This window comes from Oncorhynchus keta, chromosome 10, assembly GCF_023373465.1.
Source record: "Oncorhynchus keta strain PuntledgeMale-10-30-2019 chromosome 10, Oket_V2, whole genome shotgun sequence".
NCBI classification, from domain to species: domain Eukaryota; kingdom Metazoa; phylum Chordata; class Actinopteri; order Salmoniformes; family Salmonidae; genus Oncorhynchus; species Oncorhynchus keta.
Genome location: NC_068430.1, coordinates 42,716,344 through 42,741,201, shown reverse-complemented (window position 1 = coordinate 42,741,201; position 24,858 = coordinate 42,716,344). Strand labels below are relative to the sequence as shown.

At 45.5% G+C, this 24,858-nt stretch overlaps 1 protein-coding gene across 1 annotated transcript; it reads left to right on the top strand.

Moving 5' to 3' along the window:
• Window positions 1-1,094: 1,094 nt before the first annotated feature.
• LOC118389523 (synaptoporin-like) lies at window positions 1,095-23,158 on the top strand. The gene is made up of 5 exons (XM_035779424.2): window positions 1,095-1,284; window positions 3,281-3,405; window positions 14,696-14,894; window positions 19,586-19,777; window positions 22,044-23,158. Exons 1-5 carry the CDS (start codon window positions 1,261-1,263, stop codon window positions 22,422-22,424), a joined length of 921 nt encoding a protein of 306 aa, XP_035635317.1. The 5' UTR covers window positions 1,095-1,260; the 3' UTR covers window positions 22,425-23,158.
• The last annotated feature ends 1,700 nt before the right edge of the window (window positions 23,159-24,858 follow it).

The window sequence follows — 24,858 nt, the reverse complement described above, 5'->3', positions numbered from 1 at the left end:
AACATGAAGGCTGCTTGGTCTAAAGTGGAGGAGTCCTACCCTCACATCACACCCATTGGCTGTACTGCTCATGCATTGAATCTGCTCCTCAAGGACATCATGCCACTGAAAACAATAGATACACTCTACAAGAGAGCCAAGGAAATGGTTAGGTATGTGAAGGGTCATCACGTTATAGCAGCAATCTACCTCACCATGCAAAGTGAGAAGAATAAGAGCACCACTGAAGCTGCCCAGCAACAGCCATTGGGGTGGTCTTCATGTTTGACAGTCTCCTGGAGGGGAAGGAGTCTCTCCAAGAAATGGCCATATCACAGTCTGCCAATACGGACAGCCCCATCAAGAGGATCCTCCTGGATGATGTATTTTTGGAGACAGTGGTAAGCAGCCGGAAACTCCTGAAACCTATAGCAGTAGCCATTGCACAGATCGAGGGGGACAATGCCATCCTGTCTGATGTTCAGACTCTGCTTGCAGATGTAAGATAAGAAATTCGTACTGCCCTACCCACTTCACTGTTGCTCCAAGCTGAGGAAACATGTTAATCACTAGTATTGCACGCAGAGTGAGTCCATGCAACTTATGTGCTTTGTTAAGCATATTTCTACTCCTGAACTTATTTAGGCTTGCCATAACAAAGGGGTTGAATACTTATTGACTCAACATATTTCAGTTTTTCATTTTAAATTCATGTATATTTATTTTTTAAGATAATTCCACTTTGACATTATGGGGTATTGTGTGTAGTAGATCAGTGACAGAAAATCTCAATGTAATCCATTTTAAATCCAGGCTGTAACACAACAGGGGTTGGAAAAAGTAAAGGGGTGTGAATACTTCCTGAAGGCACTGTGTCCCTGTCTCTTCTGAATCTATGGGTGGAAATCTCCTCGGTGAATCCTCATACTTTTACAGATCTGTCTATCTGTTATCTACCAGTGTCTGGTAGGTAGGTCTGTCCTCGAAGAGAGGAGCAGAAACACCAAGTTACACTACAGACCCCCCACCCCCCACAACACCTACCCCAACCCCAGATAGCTCGCTTTGCTCTCTCTTCTCCTCACTTCAGATATCTGGTCTCTGCTCTCCCCACCCTCCGGGCAACCTCTGCACTCTGCTATCTCTCTCTGCTATCTCTCTCTCTCTCTCTTTCTCTGCTTTCTGTCTTTGTGCCATCTACATCAGTGACAGTACAACAGTATGAGGAGAAAGCTGCTAACACCATCTTGTGGAGTAGAACTTGTTCACCTTGCTTTTTAAATGTGTATGGTCATATTTGCTCCGGTAAGTTGTTGTTTCTTTCATATTTGGACTGTGGCTAAATGATTTTCATTAGTAAGTACATTCCTGGTTAAACAATAGATCCAGTTATGAAGTAATGGATGTGCTCTATGGTAGGCTAGTGATAAATCTGTTTTTTAAATCGTTTTTTTCATATCCTATTTAGTTTGTAAGGAATAATATTTATGTTTAGTGGGAATGTTATCAAATGTTGTTTCCAGTGGAGTCTTTTGGTGTGTGTGTGTGTGTGTGTGTGTGTGTGTGTGTGTGTGTGTGTGTGTGTGTGTGTGTGTGTGTGTGTGTGTGTGTGTGTGTGTGTGTGTGTGTGTGTGTGTGTGTGTGTGTGTGTGTGTGTGTGTGTGGCATGTACAGTATTCCAACAGGTTGAGTCACTCTGCCCACCCTCTAACCCACAGTAGGCGATCCTCTGTTTGCAGTCAGCCCATTTCTAAATTATTCAGTTGTTTTCATAATGCTGTTTTCAAGGAAATCAATCCCAAACCTTGATCATCAGTCTGCTTAATAGATATGGTGCCAAGATTAGGGGCTCGGATTAAATACGCAGTGCTGAAGTTCAGTGTTATGGCACAATTAAAATTGAAAGGTAATTTTCGATTGAGCCAACATATCCAGTGTTTTCCGTAAATGCAGTTTCTGCTAACATTGCCTTTAAATGTCTATCACTCTACAATGCATATCTTCATGGCTACGGATTAAATTGATGCTAGCTTTCATCTATCACCTCTCTCTCTAATGTCATTAATGATCAGAATCATTTAGAAAGCATCCTTATCCATTTGAATATTAATGAGTGAATGACCAAGGGGTTTGCAGACAACAGACAGATCAATCCTTCCATAGATCCATAGATCCATCCAAACACTGAATTATAGCCACACATACTTAATTAGATGGGGTCTCCTGGTTGTATGTTATCCCTTTAAGGAACTCTCTCTGTCTATGTCTATGTCTCTGTCTCTGTCCCGCTCGCTCGCTCTCTCTCTGTCTCTGTTTCTGTCTTGCTCTCTCTCTCTCTGTCTGTCTCTATCCCTGTCACCGTCAATCTCTCTATTTCTAAAAGATAAACAAACCCACACAAAGAAACACAACAAACAAACATAACATTTCATCAGAGAGATGAGTTGTGTCGTCTTTCTAAATGATGGTAAAGGCTAAAGATTATGGATAATTACTTGTTGTGTGTGTCCATGCACGGGCGTGGGAGTGCTAGGTCTTGATTAGAATTGACCAATGCTTCAGTCCTTTCACAGGAATCAAAGGTGGATAACTGAAAGAGATTAGTGCCAGTAGCCTACAGTATCTGACTGCCTGCCATGCCTTCAGACGGTTCCTGATGAAATATGTATAACATGCTGACATCAGTCTCCCGGCCACTGACAGAAATGATAGACACATGATCCCTTTGAAAGATGTGCATGCATCATAGACTCCCAATATATGTATGCGGAGATACAACATGCATTCACCTGTTGAAGCTCTGACAAACGCAGAGTGACTGTTGCTTAATTAATAAACCTAAGTGATACTGGAAAGAGCAGGTTTTCTTTTCTTTAAGGATCGATCAACAGCTCCTAGTTGGCAAAAGCTGAAGACAACCAACTGTATAAGTCCATCCACCATATACTGTATCCATACCATATACCATGTTACACATGAAAAATTCCCTAATTACTTTCACAGAGTCAGCCTTTGTCAGGATTTTGATGGTCCTCTGTGGCCCATTAATTCCAGCTGCTAGTCTAGCAGCTCTGTAGAGGGCCAGACAGGAGAGGTGTGACTAGGAGCAACTATGGTGTGCATTCCAAGTGGTACCCTATTCCCTATGTAGTGCACTACTTTTTTTTTTTTACCAGGCCCAGGGCTCTGGTCAAAAGCTGTTTACTATGTAGGGAATAGGGTGCCATTTTGGGACACAGCCTATGTCTAGAATGCTCAATGGGTAGGAGTCTAATGAAGTATTTCATTTTTGTTTTCCCAGATTTTTGCCATCTGTGCATTTGCAACATGTGGAGGGTACTCTGGTCACCTGCGGGTTAGAGTGGAATGTCTAGACAAGAGCCAGAGCAACCTCAGCATCACCGTAAACTTTGCCTATCCCTTCAGGTAACATATGCTGACATTTTTCCATAGTCTGACTACTATACATTTACCCATTTTATTGTGGTTCATGGTCAACTTTCTCCAAAACAGGAATTCAGCAGAATTGACATTGAAGTACTCTACAGTCATGTGCAACCTGGAACAGAAGGCTCATGCCATTATCACATGTACTTTCAGACTCATGGGTATGTCACATTGAGAGGCAAGTCACATTTACCTAGATTAACACGGTGGCCACACTGCTCGTGTCACGTGCGCGAGCATTGCAAAATAAGATACGTTATTCAATCCGTGCACCCACACTGCTCAAGCTCGTCAACGAGCATCTGCGTACCCAGAACTTGGTTCTATTTGCGACGCTTGTGTCATGCTGGTATAAAGGATTTTGGAGACAGGCGCAGGAATAGACAATAGGGGTTTTTAATACACCCAAAACAAACACGTATACAAAAACACTGGGCTGTACCCAAACAAAAGCGCGAGGGTAAACCTCATTGAATGACACGGGACGATACCCGTAATACACTATATACACTGCTCAAAAAAATAAAGGGAACACTTAAACAACACAATGTAACTCCAAGTCAATCACACTTCTGTGAAATCAAACTGCCAACTTAGGAAGCAACACTGATTGACAATACATTTCACATGCTGTTGTGCAAATGGAATAGACAACAGGTGGAAATTATAGGCAATTAGCAAGACACCCCCAATGAAGGAGTGGTTCTGCAGGTGGGGACCACAGACCACTTCTCAGTTCCTATGCTTCCCGGCTGATGTTTTGGTCACTTTTAAATACTGGCGGTGCTTTCACTCTAGTGGTAGCATGAGACGGAGTCTACAACCCACTCAAGTGGCTCAGGTAGTGCAGCTCATCCAGGATGGCACATCAATGTGATCTGTGGCGAGAAGGTTTGCTGTGTCTGTCAGCGTAGTGTCCAGAGCTTGGAGGCGCTACCAGGAGACAGGCCAGTACATCAGGAGATGTGGAGGAGGCCGTAGGAGGGCAACAACCCAGCAGCAGGACCGCTACCTCTGCCTTTGTGCAAGGAGGAGCAGGAGGAGCACTGCCAGAGCTCTGCAAAATGACCTCCAGCAGGCCACAAATGTGCATGTGTCTGCTCAAATGGTCAGAAACAGACTCCATGAGGGTGGTATGAGGGCCCGACGTCCACAGGTGGGGGTAGAGCTTACAGCCCAACACCGTGCAGGATGTTTTTCATTTGCCAGAGAACACCAAGATTGGCAAATTCGCCACTGGAGCCCTGTGTTCTTCACAGATGAAAGCAGGTTCACACTGAGCACATGTGACAGACGTGACAGTCTGGAGACGCCGTGGAGAACGTTCTGCTGCCTGCAACATCCTCCAGCATGACCGGTTTGGCGGTGGGTCAGTCATGGTGTGGGGTGGCATTTATTTGGGGGGCCGCACAACCCTCCATGTGCTCGCCAGCGGTAGCCTGACTGCCATTAGGTACCGAGATCAGATCCTCAGACCCCTTGTGAGACCATATGCTGGTGCGGTTGGCCCTGGGTTTCTCCTAATGCAAGACAATGCTAGACCTCATGTGGCTGGAGTGTGTCAGCAGTTCCTGCAAGAGGAAGGCATTGATGCTATGGACTGGCCCGCCTATTCCCCAGACCTGAATCCAATTGAGCACATCTGGGACATCATGTCTCACTCCATCCACCAACGCCACGTTGCACCACAGACTGTCCAGGAGTTGGCGGATGCTTTAGTCCAGGTCTGGGAGGAGATCCCTCAGGAGACCATCCGCCATCTCATCAGGAGCATGCCCAGGCTTTGTAGGGAGGTCATACAGGCACGTGGAGGCCACACACACTACTGAGCCTCATTTTGACTTGTTTTAAGGACATTACATCAAAGTTGGATCAGCCTGTAGTGTGGTTTTCCACTTTAATTGTCAGGATTTGGCCAGGGTTGTTCCGGTTTTTGGTCACTAGATGCCCCCATTGTGCCTTTTGACCTTTTGTTTTCCCTTGATCCCCATTATTATTTGCACCTGTGCCTCGTTTCCCCTGATTGTATTTAAACCCTTTGTTTTCCTCTGTTCTTTGCTCTGTGTTTGTATGTTAGCACCCAGCCCTAGTACTCTGAGAACTCTTGTTGATCCCGGTGGACTCTCTTGTGGAATTCTGTTTTTTGTTCTTGTTTGTTTTTTTTTAGTATCTTTTGAGGCTTTTTGTGCTTTACCTTCCACCTTGTGGAATGACCTTTTTTGTCTTGGAGGATTACCTTTGTTCTTGTAGGATTCCTTTTGAGGTTGTGGAGTTACATGTTTTCCTGAAGAACTTCACTTTTTACTTCATTAAATACACCGTCTCAAGTACTGCTGTGTCTGCCTCATCTTCTGGGTTCTGCCGACTATTCGTGGCTCAGTTGGATAAGTGACTGTTTCTCACTCCGGAGACCCGGGTTCGTAACCGGGTCCTGACATTAATTTTGAGTGTGACTCCAAATCCAGACCTCCATGGGTTGATAAATTTGATTTCCATTGATAGTTTTTGTGTGATTTTGTTGTCAGCACATTCAACTATGTAAAGAAAAAAGTATTTAATAAGAATATTTAATTCATTCAGATCTAGAATGTGTTATTTTAGTGTTGCCTTTATTTTTTTGAACAGTGTATATATATATATACAGTGCCTTGCGAAAGTATTCGGCCCCCTTGAACTTTGCGACCCTTTGCCACATTTCAGGCTTCAAACATAAAGATATAAAACTGTATTTTTTTTTGTGAAGAATCAACAACAAGTGGGACACAATCATGATATTTCAAACTTTTTTACAAATCAAAAACTGAAAAATTGGGCGTGCAAAATTATTCAGCCCCTTTACTTTCAGAACAGCAAAACTCTCTCCAGAAGTTCAGTTCATACTTCCGGCGCCGACTGAGATGGCCGCCTCGCTTCGCGTTCCTAGGAAACTATGCAGTTTTTTGTTTTTTTACGTGTTATTTCTTACATTAGTACCCCAGGTCATCTTAGGTTTCATTACATACAGTCGAGAAGAACTACTGAATATAAGATCAGCGTCAACTCACCATCAGTACGACCAAGAATATGTTTTCCGCGACGCGGATTCTGTGTTCTGCCTTACAAACAGGACAACGGAATGGATCGCTTGCAGTGACCCAAGGAAACGACTACGAAAAAGAGGGAAACGCGGCGGTGTTCTGGTCAGACTCCGAAAAAGGGCACATCGCGCACCACTTCCCAGTATTCTTCTTGCCAATGTCCAGTCTCTCGACAACAAGGTTGATGAAATCCGAGCAAGGGTGGCATTCCAGAGGGACATCAGAGACTGTAACGTTCTTTGCTTTACGGAAACATGGCTTACTGGGAAGACGCTATCCAGGGCGGTGCAGCCAACGGGTTTCTCCACGCATCGCGCGGACAGAAACAAACATCTCTCTGGTAAGAAGAGTGGCGGGGGCGTATGCCTCATGACTAACGGGACATGGTGTGATGAAGGAAACATACAGGAACTCAAATCCTTCTGTTCACCTGATTTAGAATTCCTCACAATCAAATGTAGACCGCATTATCTTCCAAGAGAATTCTCTTCGATTATAATCACAGCCGTATATATCCCCCCAAGCAGACACATCGATGGCTCTGAACGAACTTTATTTAACTCTTTGCAAACTGGAAAACATTTATCCGGAGGCTGCATTCATTGTAGCTGGGGATTTTAACAAAGCCAATCTGAAAACAAGACTCCCTAAATTTTATCAGCATATCGATTGCGCAACCAGGGGTGGTAAAACCTTGGATCATTGTTACTCTAACTTCCGCGACGCATATAAGGCCCTGCCCCGCCCCCTTTCGGAAAAGCTGACCACGACTCCATTTTGCTGATCCCTGCCTACAGGCAGAAATTAAAACAAGAGGCTCCCACGCTGAGGTCTGTCCAACGCTGGTCAGACCAAGCTGACTCTACACTCCAAGACTGCTTCCATCACGTGGACTGGGACATGTTTCGTATTGCGTCAGATGGGAATATTGACGAATACGCTGATTCGGTGTGCGAGTTCATTAGAACGTGCGTCGAAGATGTCGTTCCCATAGCAACGATAAAAACATTCCCTAACCAGAAACCATGGATTGATGGCAGCATTCGCGTGAAACTGAAAGCGCGAACCACTGCTTTTAATCAGGGCAAGGTGTCTGGCAACATGACTGAATACAAACAGTGCAGCTATTCCCTCCGCAAGGCTATTAAACAAGCTAAGCGTCAGTACAGAGACAAAGTGGAATCTCAATTCAACGGCTCAGACACAAGAGGCATGTGGCAGGGTCTACAGTCAATCACGGACTACAAGATGAAATCCAGCCCAGTCACGGACCAGGATGTCTTGCTCCCAGGCAGACTAAATAACTTTTTGCCCGCTTTGAGGACAATACAGTGCCACTGACACGGCCTGCAACGGAAACATGCGGTCTCTCCTTCACTGCAGCCGAGGTGAGTAAGACATTTAAACGTGTTAACCCTCGCAAGGCTGCAGGCCCAGATGGCATCCCCAGCCGCGCCCTCAGAGCATGCGCAGACCAGCTGGCCGGTGTGTTTACGGACATATTCAATCAATCCCTATACCAGTCTGCTGTTCCCACATGCTTCAAGAGGGCCACCATTGTTCCTGTTCCCAAGAAAGCTAAGGTAACTGAGCTAAACGACTACCGCCCCGTAGCACTCACTTCCGTCATCATGAAGTGCTTTGAGAGACTAGTCAAGGACCATATCACCTCCACCCTACCTGACACCCTAGACCCACTCCAATTTGCTTACCGCCCAAATAGGTCCACAGACGATGCAATCTCAACCACACTGCACACTGCCCTAACCCACCTGGACAAGAGGAATACCTATGTGAGAATGCTGTTCATCGACTACAGCTCGGCATTCAACACCATAGTACCCTCCAAGCTCGTCATCAAGCTCGAGACCCTGGGTCTCGACCCCGCCCTGTGCAACTGGGTACTGGACTTCCTGACGGGCCGCCCCCAGGTGGTGAGGGTAGGCAACAACATCTCCTCCCCGCTGATCCTCAACACGGGGGCCCCACAAGGGTGCGTTCTGAGCCCTCTCCTGTACTCCCTGTTCACCCACGACTGTTTGGCCACGCACGCCTCCAACTCAATCATCAAGTTTGCGGACGACACAACAGTGGTAGGCTTGATTACCAACAACGACGAGACGGCCTACAGGGAGGAGGTGAGGGCCCTCGGAGTGTGGTGTCAGGAAAATAACCTCACACTCAACGTCAACAAAACTAAGGAGATGATTGTGGACTTCAGGAAACAGCAGAGGGAACACCCCCCTATCCACATCGATGGAACAGTAGTGGAGAGGGTAGCTAGTTTTAAGTTCCTCGGCATACACATCACAGACAAACTGAATTGGTCCACTCACACTGACAGCGTCGTGAAGAAGGCGCAGCAGCGCCTATTCAACCTCAGGAGGCTGAAGAAATTTGGCTTGTCACCAAAAGCACTCACAAACTTCTACAGATGCACAATCGAGAGCATCCTGGCGGGCTGTATCACCGCCTGGTACGGCAACTGCTCCGCCCTCAACCGTAAGGCTCTCCAGAGGGTAGTGAGGACTGCACAACGCATCACCGGGGGCAAACTACCTGCCCTCCAGGACACCTACACCACCCGTTGTTACAGGAAGGCCATAAAGATCATCAAGGACATCAACCACCCGAACCACTGCCTGTTCACCCCGCTATCATCCAGAAGGCGAGGTCAGTACAGGTGCATCAAAGCTGGGACCGAGAGACTGAAAAACAGCTTCTATCTCAAGGCCATCAGACTGTTAAACAGCCACCACTAACAGTGAGTGGCTGCTGCCAACACACTGTCATTGACACTGACACCAACTCCAGCCATTTTAATAATGGGAATTGATGGGAATTATGTAAATATATCACTAGCCACTTTAAACAATGCTACCTTATATAATGTTACTTACCCTACATTATTCATCTCATATGCATATGTATATACTGTACTCTACATCATCGACTGCATCCTTATGTAACACATGTATCACTAGCCACTTTAACTATGCCACTTTGTTTACTTTGTCTACACACTCATCTCATATGTATATACTGTACTCGATACCATCTACTGTATGCTGCTCTGTACCATCACTCATTCATATATCCTTATGTACATATTCCTTATCCCCTTACACTGTGTATAAGACAGTAGTTTTGGAATTGTTAGTTAGATTACTTGTTGGTTATCACTGCATTGTCGGAACTAGAAGCACAAGCATTTCGCTACACTCGCATTTAACATCTGCTAACCATGTGTATGTGACAAATAAAATTTGATTTGATTTGATTTGATTTGAGGATCTCTGATTGATGCCAATGTTGACCTAAATGACTAATGATGATAAATACAATCCACCTGTGTGTAATCAAGTCTCCGTATAAATGCACCTGCACTGTGATAGTCTCAGAGGTCCGTTAAAAGCGCAGAGAGCATCATGAAGAACAAGGAACACACCAGACAGGTCCGAGATACTGTTGTGAAGAAGTTTAAAGCCGGATTTGGATACAAAAAGATTTCCCAAGCTTTAAACATCCCAAGGAGCACTGTGCAAGCGATAATATTGAAATGGAAGGAGTATCAGACCACTGCAAATCTACCAAGACCTGGCCGTCCCTCTAAACTTTCAGCTCATACAAGGAGAAGACTGATCAGAGATGCAGCCAAGAGGCCCATGATCACTCTGGATGAACTGCAGAGATCTACAGCTGAGGTGGGAGACTCTGTCCATAGGACAACAATCAGTCGTATATTGCACAAATCTGGCCTTTATGGAAGAGTGGCAAGAAGAAAGCCATTTCTTAAAGATATCCATAAAAAGTGTTGTTTAAAGTTTGCCACAAGCCACCTGGGAGACACACCAAACATGTGGAAGAAGGTGCTCTGGTCAGATGAAACCAAAATTGAACTTTTTGGCAACAATGCAAAACGTTATGTTTGGCGTAAAAGCAACACAGCTCATCACCCTGAACACACCATCCCCACTGTCAAACATGGTGGTGGCAGCATCATGGTTTGGGCCTGCTTTTCTTCAGCAGGGACAGGGAAGATGGTTAAAATTGATGGGAAGATGGATGGAGCCAAATACAGGACCATTCTGGAAGAAAACCTGATGGAGTCTGCAAAAGACCTGAGACTGGGACAGAGATTTGTCTTCCAACAAGACAATGATCCAAAACATAAAGCAAAATCTACAATGGAATGGTTCAAAAATAAACATATCCAGGTGTTAGAATGGCCAAGTCAAAGTCCAGACCTGAATCCAATTGAGAATCTGTGGAAAGAACTGAAAACTGCTCTTCACAAAAGCTCTCCATCCAACCTCACTGAGCTCGAGCTGTTTTGCAAGGAGGAATGGGAAAAATTTCAGGCTCTCGATGTGCAAAACTGATAGATACATACCCCAAGCGACTTACAGCTGTAATCACAACAAAAGGTGGCGCTACAAAGTATTAACTTAAGGGGGCTGAATAATTTTGCACGCCCAATTTTTCAGTTTTTGATTTGTTAAAAAAGTTTGAAATATCCAATAAATGTCGTTCCACTTCATGATTGTGTCCCACTTGTTGTTGATTCTTCACAAAAAAATACAGTTTTATATCTTTATGTTTGAAGCCTGAAATGTGGCAAAAGGTTGCAAAGTTCAAGGGGGCCGAATACTTTCGCAAGGCACTGTAGCATTCAGCATAACAGCTGCACCAACGCATAGGTACTCGCACCAACGCATAGGTACTCGCACCAACGCATAGGTACTCACATCACCAACGGACATGGGAACAATAACCGACAAAGACAGAGGGAATAAAGGACACATATATAATATACTAATCAGGGGAAATGGGAACCAGGTGTGTGTAATCGGACAAAACTGTCCGGGGTTGATGATAATGAATCCCGTTCAGTGAAGCCTAGAAAGCAGGTGATGTAGACCTCCGAAACTGGTGAACAGAATGAGCATCATAACCGGGGATCCGTGACAGCTTGACATGCTGCAAGTCCCGCCTCTCCCATCTCCTCATTGTTTTTTTTGGAGCATATACCTACGTGGGTGTTTGAAAGATGAACTGAGGTCAACACACCAGTCCAGTTGGTAGTGGTAATCCACCTTAAAATTGGTTGCCAACCAAGTCCCAAGAAGAAGAAGACGCCTGAAGGAGGAGAGATTACTAGATGCAAACTTTTACCCTTTTATGTGTGGATTAATTGTTCCAGGATATACTGTAGGCGTACTGTAGCCTACCCATACTGTGCATTCCAGGAAAAATAACGACCCAATGTTTATATCCCAAAGCAAATTAGCGTGCAACAGCAAGCTATCTAGCTAAATTGCCATTAATGTTTAATGTGTTTTGATCTGTCCCCAAATGAATATAGTTGGTTCAGAGTTTGCTTTGATATTTCAAAGCAAGGGCGCTTCCGGTCTAGGTATCATTGAATCTACGGTGCTTTGATGAGACAATGACAGTGTTGTCTGCCTGTGAATGTGTTTTGAAAAATAGTGCGGTGGCTGAGTTTTATTTTCCATCTTTAAAAGATGGAAGAAAGAGAACAGCATTGAGTTGATGAAATATGGAGCTGTCAGACAGACTGTGGTGTCAGAGTCTTTGTCTGATCCCCAGAAATGATTCATGTTTCCACATTCAGTATCTCATGTGCATCTATCTACAGTACCTGCTCCCTTGAAAACCCTTAAACTTTTTAACTCCTGGGGCCGTGCATACATTTCTTAATAAATGATGGCGTATGTGGAGATTCTAGGATTTCTGTAACAACATTATATGCATGTTTTCATTGATAAAATCAGAGCCATGGTATATTTGTGTGCTCATGAACAAGCGCTAAAACCCCACCTTTTATGGTAACAAAACTTCCTCATTTGCTGTATGATGTGGGAAATGTTAGAATTGGGCCATGTCAGATTTAGGTCGATATAATAAAAGTGTACATAGGCTATACATGCTGTTATGCAACCTCCTTACCAATGGCAAATGCATCGATTTTATCATTAGGCATACTCTTTAATGTTCATATTATCCAACTATTATCATAATTCCCGTGTGTCAAACACCTCCATTTTACCCAAAATAGCAATATAAGCATGTAATACAATTCTTCAACCACTTGAAGTTGTGCGTACGCATGGTACAGTACATGGAGATACGCACACTTCCCCGTAAAAACTGCCACATGCAAGGTTTAGTCTTGTTTGTGTGTGCAAGCACCTTTGATAAATTAGTCCCTTAGAGATCGGTGGAGAGATTTGTAATTGAGACTCCTGAGCATCATGCTGTGTTTCTGAAGAGTACATACAGCTGAAGTCGGAAGTTTACATACACCTTAGCCAAATACATTAAAACTCTTTTTTTTTTTTTTTTTTTTTTTACAATTCCTGACATTTAATCCTAGTAGGTATTCCCTGTCTTAGGTCAGTTAGGACAACCACTTAATTTGAATAATGTGAAATGTCAGAATAATAGTAGAGAGAATTATTTCTTTCAGCTTTTATTTCTTTCATCACATTCCCAGTGGGTCAGAAGTTTACATACACTCATCTGGTAGCATTGCCTTTAAATTGTGTAACTTGGGTCAAATGTTTCAGGTACCCTTCCACAAGCTTCCCAAAATAAGTTGGGTGAATTTTGGCCCATTCCTTCTGACAGAGCTTGTGTATCTGAGTCATGTTTGTAGTCCTCCTTGCCCGCACACACTTTTTCAGTTCTTCCCACATATTTTTTATAGGATTGAGGTCAGGGCTTTGTGAAGGCCACTCCAATACCTTTACTTTGTTGTCCTTAAGCCATTTTGCCACAACTTTGGAAGTATGCTTGGGGTCATTGTCCATTTGAAAGACCCATTTGCGACCAAGCTTTAACTTCCTGACTGATGTCTAGAGATGTCGCTTCAATATATCCACATAATAGATAGATGCCATCGGTTTTGTGAAGTGCACCAGTCCCTCGTGCAGCAAAGAACCCCCACAACATGATGCTGCCACCCCTGTGCTTTTCATTTGAGATGGTGTTCTTCAGCTTGCAAGCCTCCCACTTTTTCCTAAAAAACATAATGATGTGGCCAAACAGTTCTGTTTTTGTTTAATCAGACCAAGGGACATTTCTCCAAAAAGTACGATCTTTGTCCCCATGTGCAGTTGCAAACCGTAGTCTGGCTTTTTTATGGCGGTTTTGGAGCAGTGGCTTCTTCCTTGCTGAGCGGCCTTTCAGGTTATGTTGATATAGGACTCGTTTTACTGTGGCTATAGATACTTTTGTATCTGTTTCCTCCAGCATCTTCACGAGTTCCTTTGCTGTTGTTCTGGGATTGATTTGAACTTTTCGCACCAAAGTACGTTCATCTCTAGGGGACAAAACGCGTATCCTTCCTGAGCGGTATGACGGCTGCGTGGTCCCATGGTGTTCATACTTGTGTACTATTGTTTGTACAGATTAACGTGGTACCTTGAGGTGTTTGGAAATTCCGCCCAAGGATGAACCAGACTTGCGGAGGTCTACAATTTAAATTCTGAGGCCTTGGCTGATTTCTTTTAATTTTCCCATGATGTCAAGGAAAGAGGCACTGAGTTTGAAGGTAGGCCTTGAAATACATCCACAGATACACCTCCAATTGACTCAAATGATGTCAATTAGCCTATCAGAAGCTTCTAAAGCCATGACATCATTTTCTGGAATGTTCCAAGCTGTTTAAACGCACAATCAACTTAGTGTATGTAAACTTCTGACCAACTGGAATTGGGATACAGTGAATTCTAAGTGAAATAATATCTCTCTAAGCAATTGTTGGAAAAATTACTTGTGTCATGCACAAAGTAGATGTCCTAACCAACTTGTCCCAACCGACTTTGTTAACAAGAAATGTCTGGGGTGGTTGAAAAATGAGTCCAACCTAAGTGTATGTAACCTTCAGACTTCAACTGTATAACCCAAGTATTCTTTCTCCCCCTCTTCCCCTTTCTCTTCTCCCTCCCTCCCCCCTCCCAAAGCCTGTCAGATCAGGTCAGATGCCATTGCTAATGGAAGGATTTCCCCCAATGTAATAAAATCCATGTTGTTGTTGTAATATCACAAACGGATGTGGCAGTTTCACTGCTATGGATTCATGCTTGAAAGGTTTAACCTGTGATCAGAGCCTTGCGTTACTCAATAAAATTCTCTGTGACCATGTCCTTGTTCCTGTCATCTGATAGGTTACAGCAGGTCCATTTCAAGCCCACGTTGTGTGAGGGGAACAGACAGGAGACCATCTTCATGGTAGGCGACTACTCCTCCTCAGCTCAGTTCTTCGTGACCGTGGCAGTTATTGCCTTCCTCTACTCCCTGCTGGCCACCGTGGTGTACATCTACTACCAGAACAAGTACCGCGAGGGTAACAGAGGACCACTGGTGGTGAGTTGATTTACTTACCAAGAGCAGCCTTTGATTCATTCATGCCATGGGATTTGTATAATTTGCATGTGTATTAATTGAGATACAATAAATTGAATAATTTACAGGACTGTAGCTTAGCATATAAAGAAATGTGATTCAAGATTATTACCTATAAAAGGCGTGGTATATTATTGCATTCTTTAAATAGCAGTTACAGGACAGGAGAAAAAAGGCTGTGAGACATAGGTTTAACCACAGACACATAAAAAGTGGAATGTATACGGAGGGTATGGGGCAACAGAAGATGAACAGCAGAGGGGCTAATGATCTTGGAGATGGGGGAAAGGGCCGATAAAGCGGGGGGAAAGTTTGAGGGACTCCATGAGTGGACAGCCATACCCTCTGTCCGAGACTATACCGGGGAGCCGGGGTCCGGTATAGCCTGTCGTCAATACCTGGACATGGTCTTGAGAAGAGTCGACCGGGCTCTCTTCCAGATACTGCAGCAGTGGAGGACAAACATCTGGACCGAGGGTATGCCGACCTCTTCCTCTTGTTCCGGAAAGAGCAGGGGCTGATACCCCAGGGAACACTGGAAAGGCGAGAGCCCAGTGGGAGAGCAGGGAAGGATGCTGCGGGCGTATTCACCCCACACGAGGTGCTGGCTCCAGGAGACAAGGCAGCGAAGAGTCACCTCCAGGTCTTGATTGGTTCGCTTCGACTGAGCCCGAAGGATAGACTGGCTAATGACCTGAACCGGGACGAGAACTGAGGACCCCGGTCGGAGACCATGTGCACTGGGAGTCCATGGATCTGGAAGACATGTTGCACCATGAGCTAGGCCATCTTTTTGGCAGAGGGTAGCTTGGGAGAGGAATGAAGTGGGTGGCTTTGGACAACCGACCCACTACTGTCAGGATGGCGGTGTTGCCATCAAACGGGGGAAGACCTGCGACGAAGTCCAGTGATATGTGAGACCAGGGACTGTGAGGGACATGCAGTGGTTGAAGGAGACCAGCCAGAGCTTGCAGAGGAGTGCAGGCAGCGACGAATGCGGAGACATCCAGGACTATGGTAGGCCACCAAAGCGTTGTCGCACAAAGGCCAGGGTTCGACAGGAGCAGACAGCGTAAGGTACAAACATTCAGTTATCTGTGCCTCCCCCCCAGGATTCGGCTGGGAACGCTGTGCCTCACGGATCTGCTTCCCTATTATTTCCCAGCTAAGTGCCATCGTCAGACAGGAGGTAGGAAGGATGGTCTTGGGGTCCGAGAGTGTAGCCACAGGGCTATAGCATTTAACATTTGACATTTAAGTCATTTAGCAGACGCTCTTATCCAGAGCGACTTACAAATTGGTGCATTCACCTTATGACATCCAGTGGAACAGCCACTTTACAATAGTGCATCTAAATCTTTTAAGGGGGGGGGGGGTGAAAAGGATTACTTTATCCTATCCTAGGTATTCCTTAAAGAGGTGGGGTTTCAGGTGTCTCCGGAAGGTGGTGATTGACTCCGCTGTCCTGGCGTCGTGAGGGAGTTTGTTCCACCATTGGGGGGCCAGAGCAGCGAACAGTTTTGACTGGGCTGAGCGGGAACTGTACTTCCTCAGTGGTAGGGAGGCGAGCAGGCCAGAGGTGGATGAACGCAGTGCCCTTGTTTGAGTGTAGGGCCTGATCAGAGCCTGGAGGTACTGAGGTGCCGTTCTCCTCACAGCTCCGTAGGCAAGCACCATGGTCTTGTAGTGGATGCGAGCTTCAACTGGAAGCCAGTGGAGAGAGCGGAGGAGTGGGGTGACGTGAGAGAACTTGGGAAGGTTGAACACCAGACGGGCTGCGGCGTTCTGGATGAGTTGTAGGGGTTTAATGGCACAGGCAGGGAGCCCAGCCAACAGCGAGTTGCAGTAATCCAGACGGGAGATGACAAGTGCCTGGATTAGGACCTGCGCCGCTTCCTGTGTGAGGCAGGGTCGTACTCTGCGGATGTTGTAGAGCATGAACCTACAGGAACGGGCCACCGCCTTGATGTTATTTGAGAACGACAGGGTGTTGTCCAGGATCACGCCAAGGTTCTTAGCGCTCTGGGAGGAGGACACAATGGAGTTGTCAACCGTGATGGCGAGATCATGGAACGGGCAGTCCTTCCCCGGGAGGAAGAGCAGCTCCGTCTTGCCTCCGTATAGCGGTGTGACAGCACATCCGGCTTGATATTCTTGGATCCTGGTCGGTGTTAAACCGGGTGAAAAGCAGGGCCCAACTAGCTTGCCTGGAATTGAGACGCTTGGCGGTGCGGAGATATTCCGGGTTTTTGTGGTCCGTCCACACAATGAATGGATGTTCCACCCCATCCAACCAGCATCTCCACTTCTCCAATGCCATCTTCACCGCGAGAAGCTCATGATTCCACATATTGTAGTTCCTCTCCGTGGAATTGAGGTGATGGGAGAAGAAGGCGCAGGGATGAAACTTGAGGTCCAAGGCAGAACGCTGGGACAAGACAGCTCAAACTCCGACATCCGAAGCATGAGACTACACCACGAACTGATGGGACGGGTCAGGATGAAACAATATGGGAGCAGTGGTGAAGTGGTGCTTGAGGTCCCGGAAATCCCGGTCAGAAGCTGGGTACCATATACCCTGACCTTATACCCTGATGAAGGCAGCTTGTCTGTTAAAACGTTGGATATCAGGTTATTAAATTATTGCATCTGAGCTCGTAGAGTGTGAGCTCCTAGAGTGCTCTCCTTTTCTTTTTCAAGTGTTCTACTCTGCTAGCCAGCACCCCGCCTAAACAGGTGTGCATTTCTTTCGCCTCCAGATTACCATGTGAACTGAACCTTGGGAGAAGTAAGTGCAGACAGGGAGAAGCCAGGGTCTCCGGACCCGAAGGAGAGTACAGTCGTCCCCAGGGCGGTGTAGTGCCTGGAAGAAGGTCGATCCCGCAGTCATAGGGTCAGTGAGGAGGAAGTGAAGTGACCCAGAACTTACTGAAAACCTCCTGGAAGACCTGGTACTTCGCGAGAATGGCGGAGAGGTCTGGGGCAACTTCCAAGCCCACAGGAAGACGTCCTGGGGCAGGCTGTGCTGACTTCAGACAATGGCCGTGGCTCCAGTCCATAATGGCTCCAGCAGTCCAGTCTATGAGGGGATTGTGTCGCTGGAGCCAAGTTAGTCCCAATACCATGGGAACCTGAGGAGACTTAATCAGCATAAAGTGAATTGCCTCACTGTGTTTTCTTGACAATTTTAATTAAATATTTTTAATTTTACCTTTATTTAACCAGGCAAGTCAGTTAAGAACATATTCTTATTTTCAATGACGGCCTGGGAACAGTGGGTTAACTGCCTGTTCAGGGGCAGAACGACAGATTTGTACCTTGTCAGCTCAGGGGTTTGAACTCGCAACCTTCCGGTTACTAGTCCAACACTCTAACCACTAGGCTACGCTGCCGCCCCAAACAATGGTAGGTTGATGGGAGTGGTATTATGAGTGACCCGGCATATAGAGTGCCCGTCCAGGGCTGAGTGGGGATGCCCAGCTCGGATGCCAGGGTAGCATCCAAAAAACTCTCATCTGCCCCAGAGTCGATGAGTACACGGAGAGATTTGGACTGGTTCCCCAACAGCAGGATGGCATGTAAAGGGTTGCGAGTAAGGGGAGAGGAAAAGTTCTTCTTATGGCCCACCAGAGTACTCGTCCCTTCTTGATGAGCCTGGGTTTTTAATGGGCAGGTAGCTACGAAATGTCCCGTAGCTCCGCAATTTAGACAGCTCTGTGTGTGGAGTCAGAGTAAGCACTCAGCCGGAGTCAAGCTATTCCTGCCCAGGTGCATGGACTCCGAAGTAGACGAGTCGGCAGCCCTTGGTGATTCCCAAGAGAACTCGGATGACGTCGGGTTCACTCAGACACGTAGACTTTGGGGGTCTCCAGGATTCCTCAGAGGCGAGGTGGGAATCGAGGGTGAACGAGCGTGACAGGGCAGACTCCCTCTCCCTCCCACATTCTCAAAGCCGCCCATCAATCCGGATGGTCAATGCTATGAGGGAATCAAGGAACATGGGCAGCTCCAGGTCTGTGAGCACATCTTTGATCACCTCCGAATGTTTCCGGGTTCCAGGCACTCTCAGCCGCCAACGTGCAAAAATCCACTGCGTAGTCTGCCGCACTGTGGGAATCTTGACCTAGCTGGAGCAGTGTATGAGCAGCCTCTCTCCCGGACAATGGAGAATCAAACACCTTCCAAACTTCTGCCACGAACTCCTCCAGACTGAGGCAGATGGCGGACTGTTGCTACCACACCGCCATAGCCCAAGCAAGTGCCTTCCCGGACATCAGCGTTATGAGGTACACTATCCTCGAGCGGTCCGAGGGGAACGAAGAAGGCTGCAGCTCGAAAATGAGGGAGCACTGGGAGAGAAAAGTCTGGCAGTTTCCAGAATCTCCTGCATAGTGCTCCAAATGAGGTATGCAGGGTTCTCGGGACACTAGTGTAGGCTGGGAGATTACTGGTGTGACCCGATGCCCAGTAGGGAATCCACGGAATTGCTCCAGCAATTGAACACCAGGGTATGGAGTCGACATTGCAGTAACCCCTCGTTTCTTCCAATGTCCCCTTAAATCTAATTTATAACTTCACCCTATCCTCTTCCTCAACTCTCACAATCTCATTACATCTGATAATAACCTCCTCTATGTCTCCCTCCTAAACAGGACTTTGTAGTGACTGTGCTCTTCGCCTTCATGTGGTTAGTGAGCTCCTGTGCCTGGGCCAAAGCTCTGTCTGATGTGAAGTCAGCCACAGATCCCACCCAGGTTCTCTTGCTCATCTCCGCCTGCAGACGCCCAGCCAACCGGTGTTCAGCTTCCCACCACCCAGTCTGGTCTGAGCTCAACACGTCTGTGGTGAGTCATTGGATGCATCCCTAATGGCAACCTATTCTCTATGTAGTGCCCTACTTTAGACCAGAGCTCTATGGGCCCTCGTCATAAGTAGTGCACCTTATATGGTAGGGGTATTCAACTCTTACCATATGAGGTCCAGAGCCTCCTGGTTTAACTGTTCTATCTGTTAATTAATTGCACTCACCTGGTGTCCCAGATCTAAATCAGTCCCTGATTTGAAGGGAACTATGATACAATGCACTAGAACTGGCTTCGAGGTCTAGAGTTGAGTTTGAGGGATATATGTAGTAGGGTCCATTTGGGACAAAGCCCTTATACTCTATGTGAAACATGAATGCTGATCAACGTTAGCTCCATTGCCTTTTTTTAGAACTAGGTAGGCCAGTTGAGATCAAGTTCTCATTTACAACTGCGACCTGGCCAAGATAAAGCAAAGCAGTGCGACAAAAACAACAACATAGAGTTACACATTGGATTAACAAACGCACAGTCAATAACACAATAGAAAATCTGTATACAGTGTGTGCAAATTAAGTAAGGAGGTAAGGCAATAAATAGGCCATAGTGGCGAAGCAATTACAATTTAGCTATTAACACTGGAGTGATAGATGTGCAGATGAGCATGTGCATTTATAAATACTGATATAAATACTGGTGTGCAAAAGAGCAGAAAAAAAAACAAAAAACAAATTTGGGGATGAGGTAGGTAGTTGGTTGGATGGGCTATTTACAGATGGACTGTGTACAGCTGCAGCGATCTGTAAGCCGATGCTTGTAGTTAGTTAGGGAGATATAAGTCTCCAACTTCAGCGATTTTTTTCGATTCGTTCCACTCATTGGCAGCAGAGAACTGGAAGGAAAGGCGGCCGAAGTAGGTGTTGGCTTTGGGGATGAGCAGTGAAATATACTTGCTGCAGCGCATGCTACGGGTGGGTGTTGCTATGGTGACCAGTGAGCTGAGATAAGGTGGAGCTTTACCTAGCAAAGACTTATAGATGACCTGGAGCCAGTGGGTTTGGCAACAAATACGTAGCGAGTACCAGTCAACAAGAGCATACAGGTCGCAATGGTGGGTAGTATATGGGGCTTTGGTGACAAAAAGGATGGCACAGTGATAGACTGCATCCAATTTGCTGAGTAGAGTGTTGGGGGCTATTTTGTAAATGCCATCGCCGAAGTCAAGGATTGGCAGGATAGTCAGTTTTGCGAGGGTATGTTTGACAGCATGAGTGACGGAGGCCTTGTTGCGATATAGGAAGCCGATTCTAGATGGAGATGCTTAATGTGAGTCTGGAATGAGAGTTTACAGTCTAGTCAGACACCTAGGTATTTATAGTTGAACATGATGCTAGGCGGGCAGGCAGTTGCGGGCAGCGATCGGTTGCAGAGCATGCATTTAGTTTGACTAGCGTTTAAGAGCAGTAGGAGGCCACGGAAGGAGTGTTGTATGGCATTGAAGCTCGTTTGGAGGTTTGTTAACACAGTCTCCAAAGAAGGGCCAGTATATACAGAGAAAAGAGTCGGCCTGATAATTGAAACCTGTGGCACCCCATACGGACTGCCAGAGGTCCGGACAACAGGTCCTTCGATTTGACACACTGAACGCTATCTGAGAAGTAGTTAGTGAACAAGGTGGGCAGTCATTAGAGAAGGCTGTTGAGTCTGCCGATAAGAATGTGGTGATTGGGAATGTGGTGAGTTGAAAGCCTTGGCCAGGTCGTTGAAGATGGCTGCACAGTACTGTTTTTTATCGATAGTAGTTATTATATCGTTAAGGACCTTGAGGGTGGCTGAGGTGCACCCGTGACCAGCTCGGAAACCAAATTGCATAGCAGAGAAGGTACGGCGGGATTCGAGATGGTCGATGATCTGTGTGTTCACTTGGCTTTCGAAGACTTTAGAAAGGCAGGACAGGATATAGGTCTGTAACAGTTTGGGTCTAGAGTGTCTCCCCCCTTTGAAGAGGGGGATACCTCAGCCGCTTTCCAATGTTTACGAATCTCAGAAAGAGGTGGATCATTTTAGGAAGAGATGGTCCAGATTGTCTATCCCAGCTGATTTGTAGGGATCCAGTTCTGCAGCTCTTTCAGGACTTCAGGTCTTCAGTTCCGACAGGTGGTGTTTAACGGTTGTTGATTACGTTTAACATCATGTGTGCACACCAACCAAAATTCTTAGCAACCATTTGTTACATTTTCTGATTCTAAATCTGTCATTTTTACGTTTAGACTCAAACTAAACACCCTCTATCTATACCTCTATGCAGGCCTTTGGTTTTGTAAACTTTATCCTCTGGGCCGGCAACATCTGGTTTGTATTCAAAGAGACTGGCTGGTACAAGACTGGCCAGCGGTACCCGATGAGAAGCGCCTCTGAAAGACGGGCCAATGGGATGAGCCAACGACTCTGCAGCCAGAACAGTTTCGACCAATCAGGGGACAGCTTTTATCAACATCCATACAGGCAGGCTAGTTTTGACCTATCACAGGAGAGCTTTGGCCAACAGCACTACAGCCAAGGCAGCTTCAACCAATCAATGGGCAGCTTACGCTTGCCGCAGACTAGTCTAGGACAGCCAATCATCATCAGTCAGGGGGATGTCACCCCTAAAGGGCCTAATCCTATCATATTTGTCAATGATATTTAGATCACATTTCGTATACATTTTGCCCTCATCTACTTACCCTCACAAACTTGACTAGATCTGAAAATACTATTGTATTTTGATACCTGACCATAAGGTATAGGTAGGTATAAGTCATGTAGATTTTCCGATGTGAAGTTTGCGAGGGCCAGGAGGTTGTAATTGTCTAAGGGGGTGGAATATAAGAGGGAATAAGATGGTATAGTAAAAGGGAGGTAAGGGATATTTAGCAAGTGAGTTATTAAGAGGAGATCGGAGTGAATTGGGGAATATATCAGAAATCGAAATGGAGTGAGAGAAGATTGTCTGTGTGAGTAGTGACTTTGCATTATATGTGGTGGCTGTCTTATGGAAGTGGTTTTCTTGGTGTGTTTAGTCTAGAACTTGGTGTGTTTCACTTGAGGTTCAATGATTCATGTTTTTACTTACAAATTGTTTTATGCTTCAGTAGGTTTGTGTTATTGAATTTAAAATTGCGGTGGGTACATTTGTTTGTGAACTGTATATTATATATACTCTAATTATACAATCTGATACTTCAATTGATGCAGTGTGCTTGATTGGTGGTGGGTGGCTGTGCTGTGTGTTGATAGTGTTATGCGGTGATGCTCCACAGTCGTTCCACACATTTTGTATACTTGTTGTCATTTCTCAATGGTTTTAAAGTGATGTTGATATTTCACAGGGATCTTAATAATACTGACATTGAAGATGCACAAATAAAAATTACATTGGCATTATCCAAATGGTTTGTTTCTGTGTGAATACTGTACAAAACATTATGAAACTAAAGTCAAACCAGTCTGTCTGTCTCTATACAACAACCAACTATACAAGGGCAGTTTATGAACACACCTATGCAGAATGTCCTATTTTAGGTGGAAACTTAGATCTGACATTCTAATGATATGGACACTTACTGCTGAACTCTAACTCTGAGCCCTGACAAACATGTGGTTTCCATATGTTTGATACCATTCCATGTATTCCATTCCAGCTATTACAATGATCCTGTCCTCCTATAGCTCCTCCGACCAGCCTCCACTGCTCTGAGCCCTGACTTTCCAAATATATGAACACTTACAGCTCGACTGTTACTCTGTGCTCTGAATACACGGTCTATCGCACAGGTGAAAGGTGCTCTGATATTCTGCTGTCCTATCACAGTGATCAGATCAGATCTACCTGAGAGCTGTTACCATGGCAATGCAGGTATGGTACAATAGGTGAGAGCTGTCATCCTTTTCTGCCATAATGGGAGTCTGTAACAAGACACATAAGATTCAGCACTGCCTCGTTTCCATGGCAATGTGGGCTATTTGATACAGAACAGGGAAAAGAAAGAGAAAATGAGGATATTAAATACAGAAGTAACAGAAGAAGGAGAAGGAGAAAAGATCAGAAAGCACATTGATAAGAGAGAAAAATAAAGTGTGTGAGTAGGTGTGAATGTCTAGTTTGTGTTGAGGGGAGTGCTAACTGCACCTGCCCGGTCCCCTAGATATTGTCATGCTCACAGTACCTTGTTTAGCTCTGTGGCTAGACTAGACAAGTGTGTAGAAAGGCTGTCAGATTAAAGGCTCATACAGGCACAGACACAAGGGCCCATGGGGCCCCTCTCTCTGGCTCAGGGACTCTATTCTATTCCTTTGAACGCAGGTATTTTAATGAGATCCAAGCCTGCTCACATCACAAAACATGGATTCTCTTTCTCTTTCTTCAATTCTGTCTCTTACTGAGCGTCATGCCAAGAAATTATAGTACTGTATCTTGGCTGAGTATTCTAAATGCATGCCTTTCATATACCGCAACTAATGCATTGCATCCAGTGCTGCATAATTAGATCTCTGCAATATCAGCAATCAGATGTTCTTCGAAGAGCCCTAAAGATGTTGACATAATAAAAACACATGTTTCAATCCAGATAAAATCCTAATGGTGAAATCTAACACCTTATGCAACAGCCTTCCATCATTTCAGTCCCTGTAATTGAGACCAAGTGGGAAACAAGCTTTTATATACATTTTTTTATCTCTGCATAATTGCATTTACAGGCTCCCAATGAGCAGGCTAATGGAATGAGGAATCCAACTAAGACAAATACCACGACGAAATGCCAAACACTGAAATGGGCCTAACATCCCAGTATGACAGCTGGGATGTAAAATACATGAGAAGAGATGAGATAAGAAAAGAGCCCGAACAGAACAGAAGAGAACAGAGCAGGAGAGAGCGGATGGACAGACATTACCCAATGGTAAGCCTGTTTAATAACGTGGCACGAGGGTTGTAATTAAGTTTCTGTGGGGCTGCATGGACTCTTCTGTGTGTGAACACAGCCATTAAATACAGTGTGGAGAGAGCGAGGCAGTGTTTCTCTGGTCACATGCCAACTGGAACCATATTCCCTGTGTAGTGCCCTAGTAGTCCACTATTG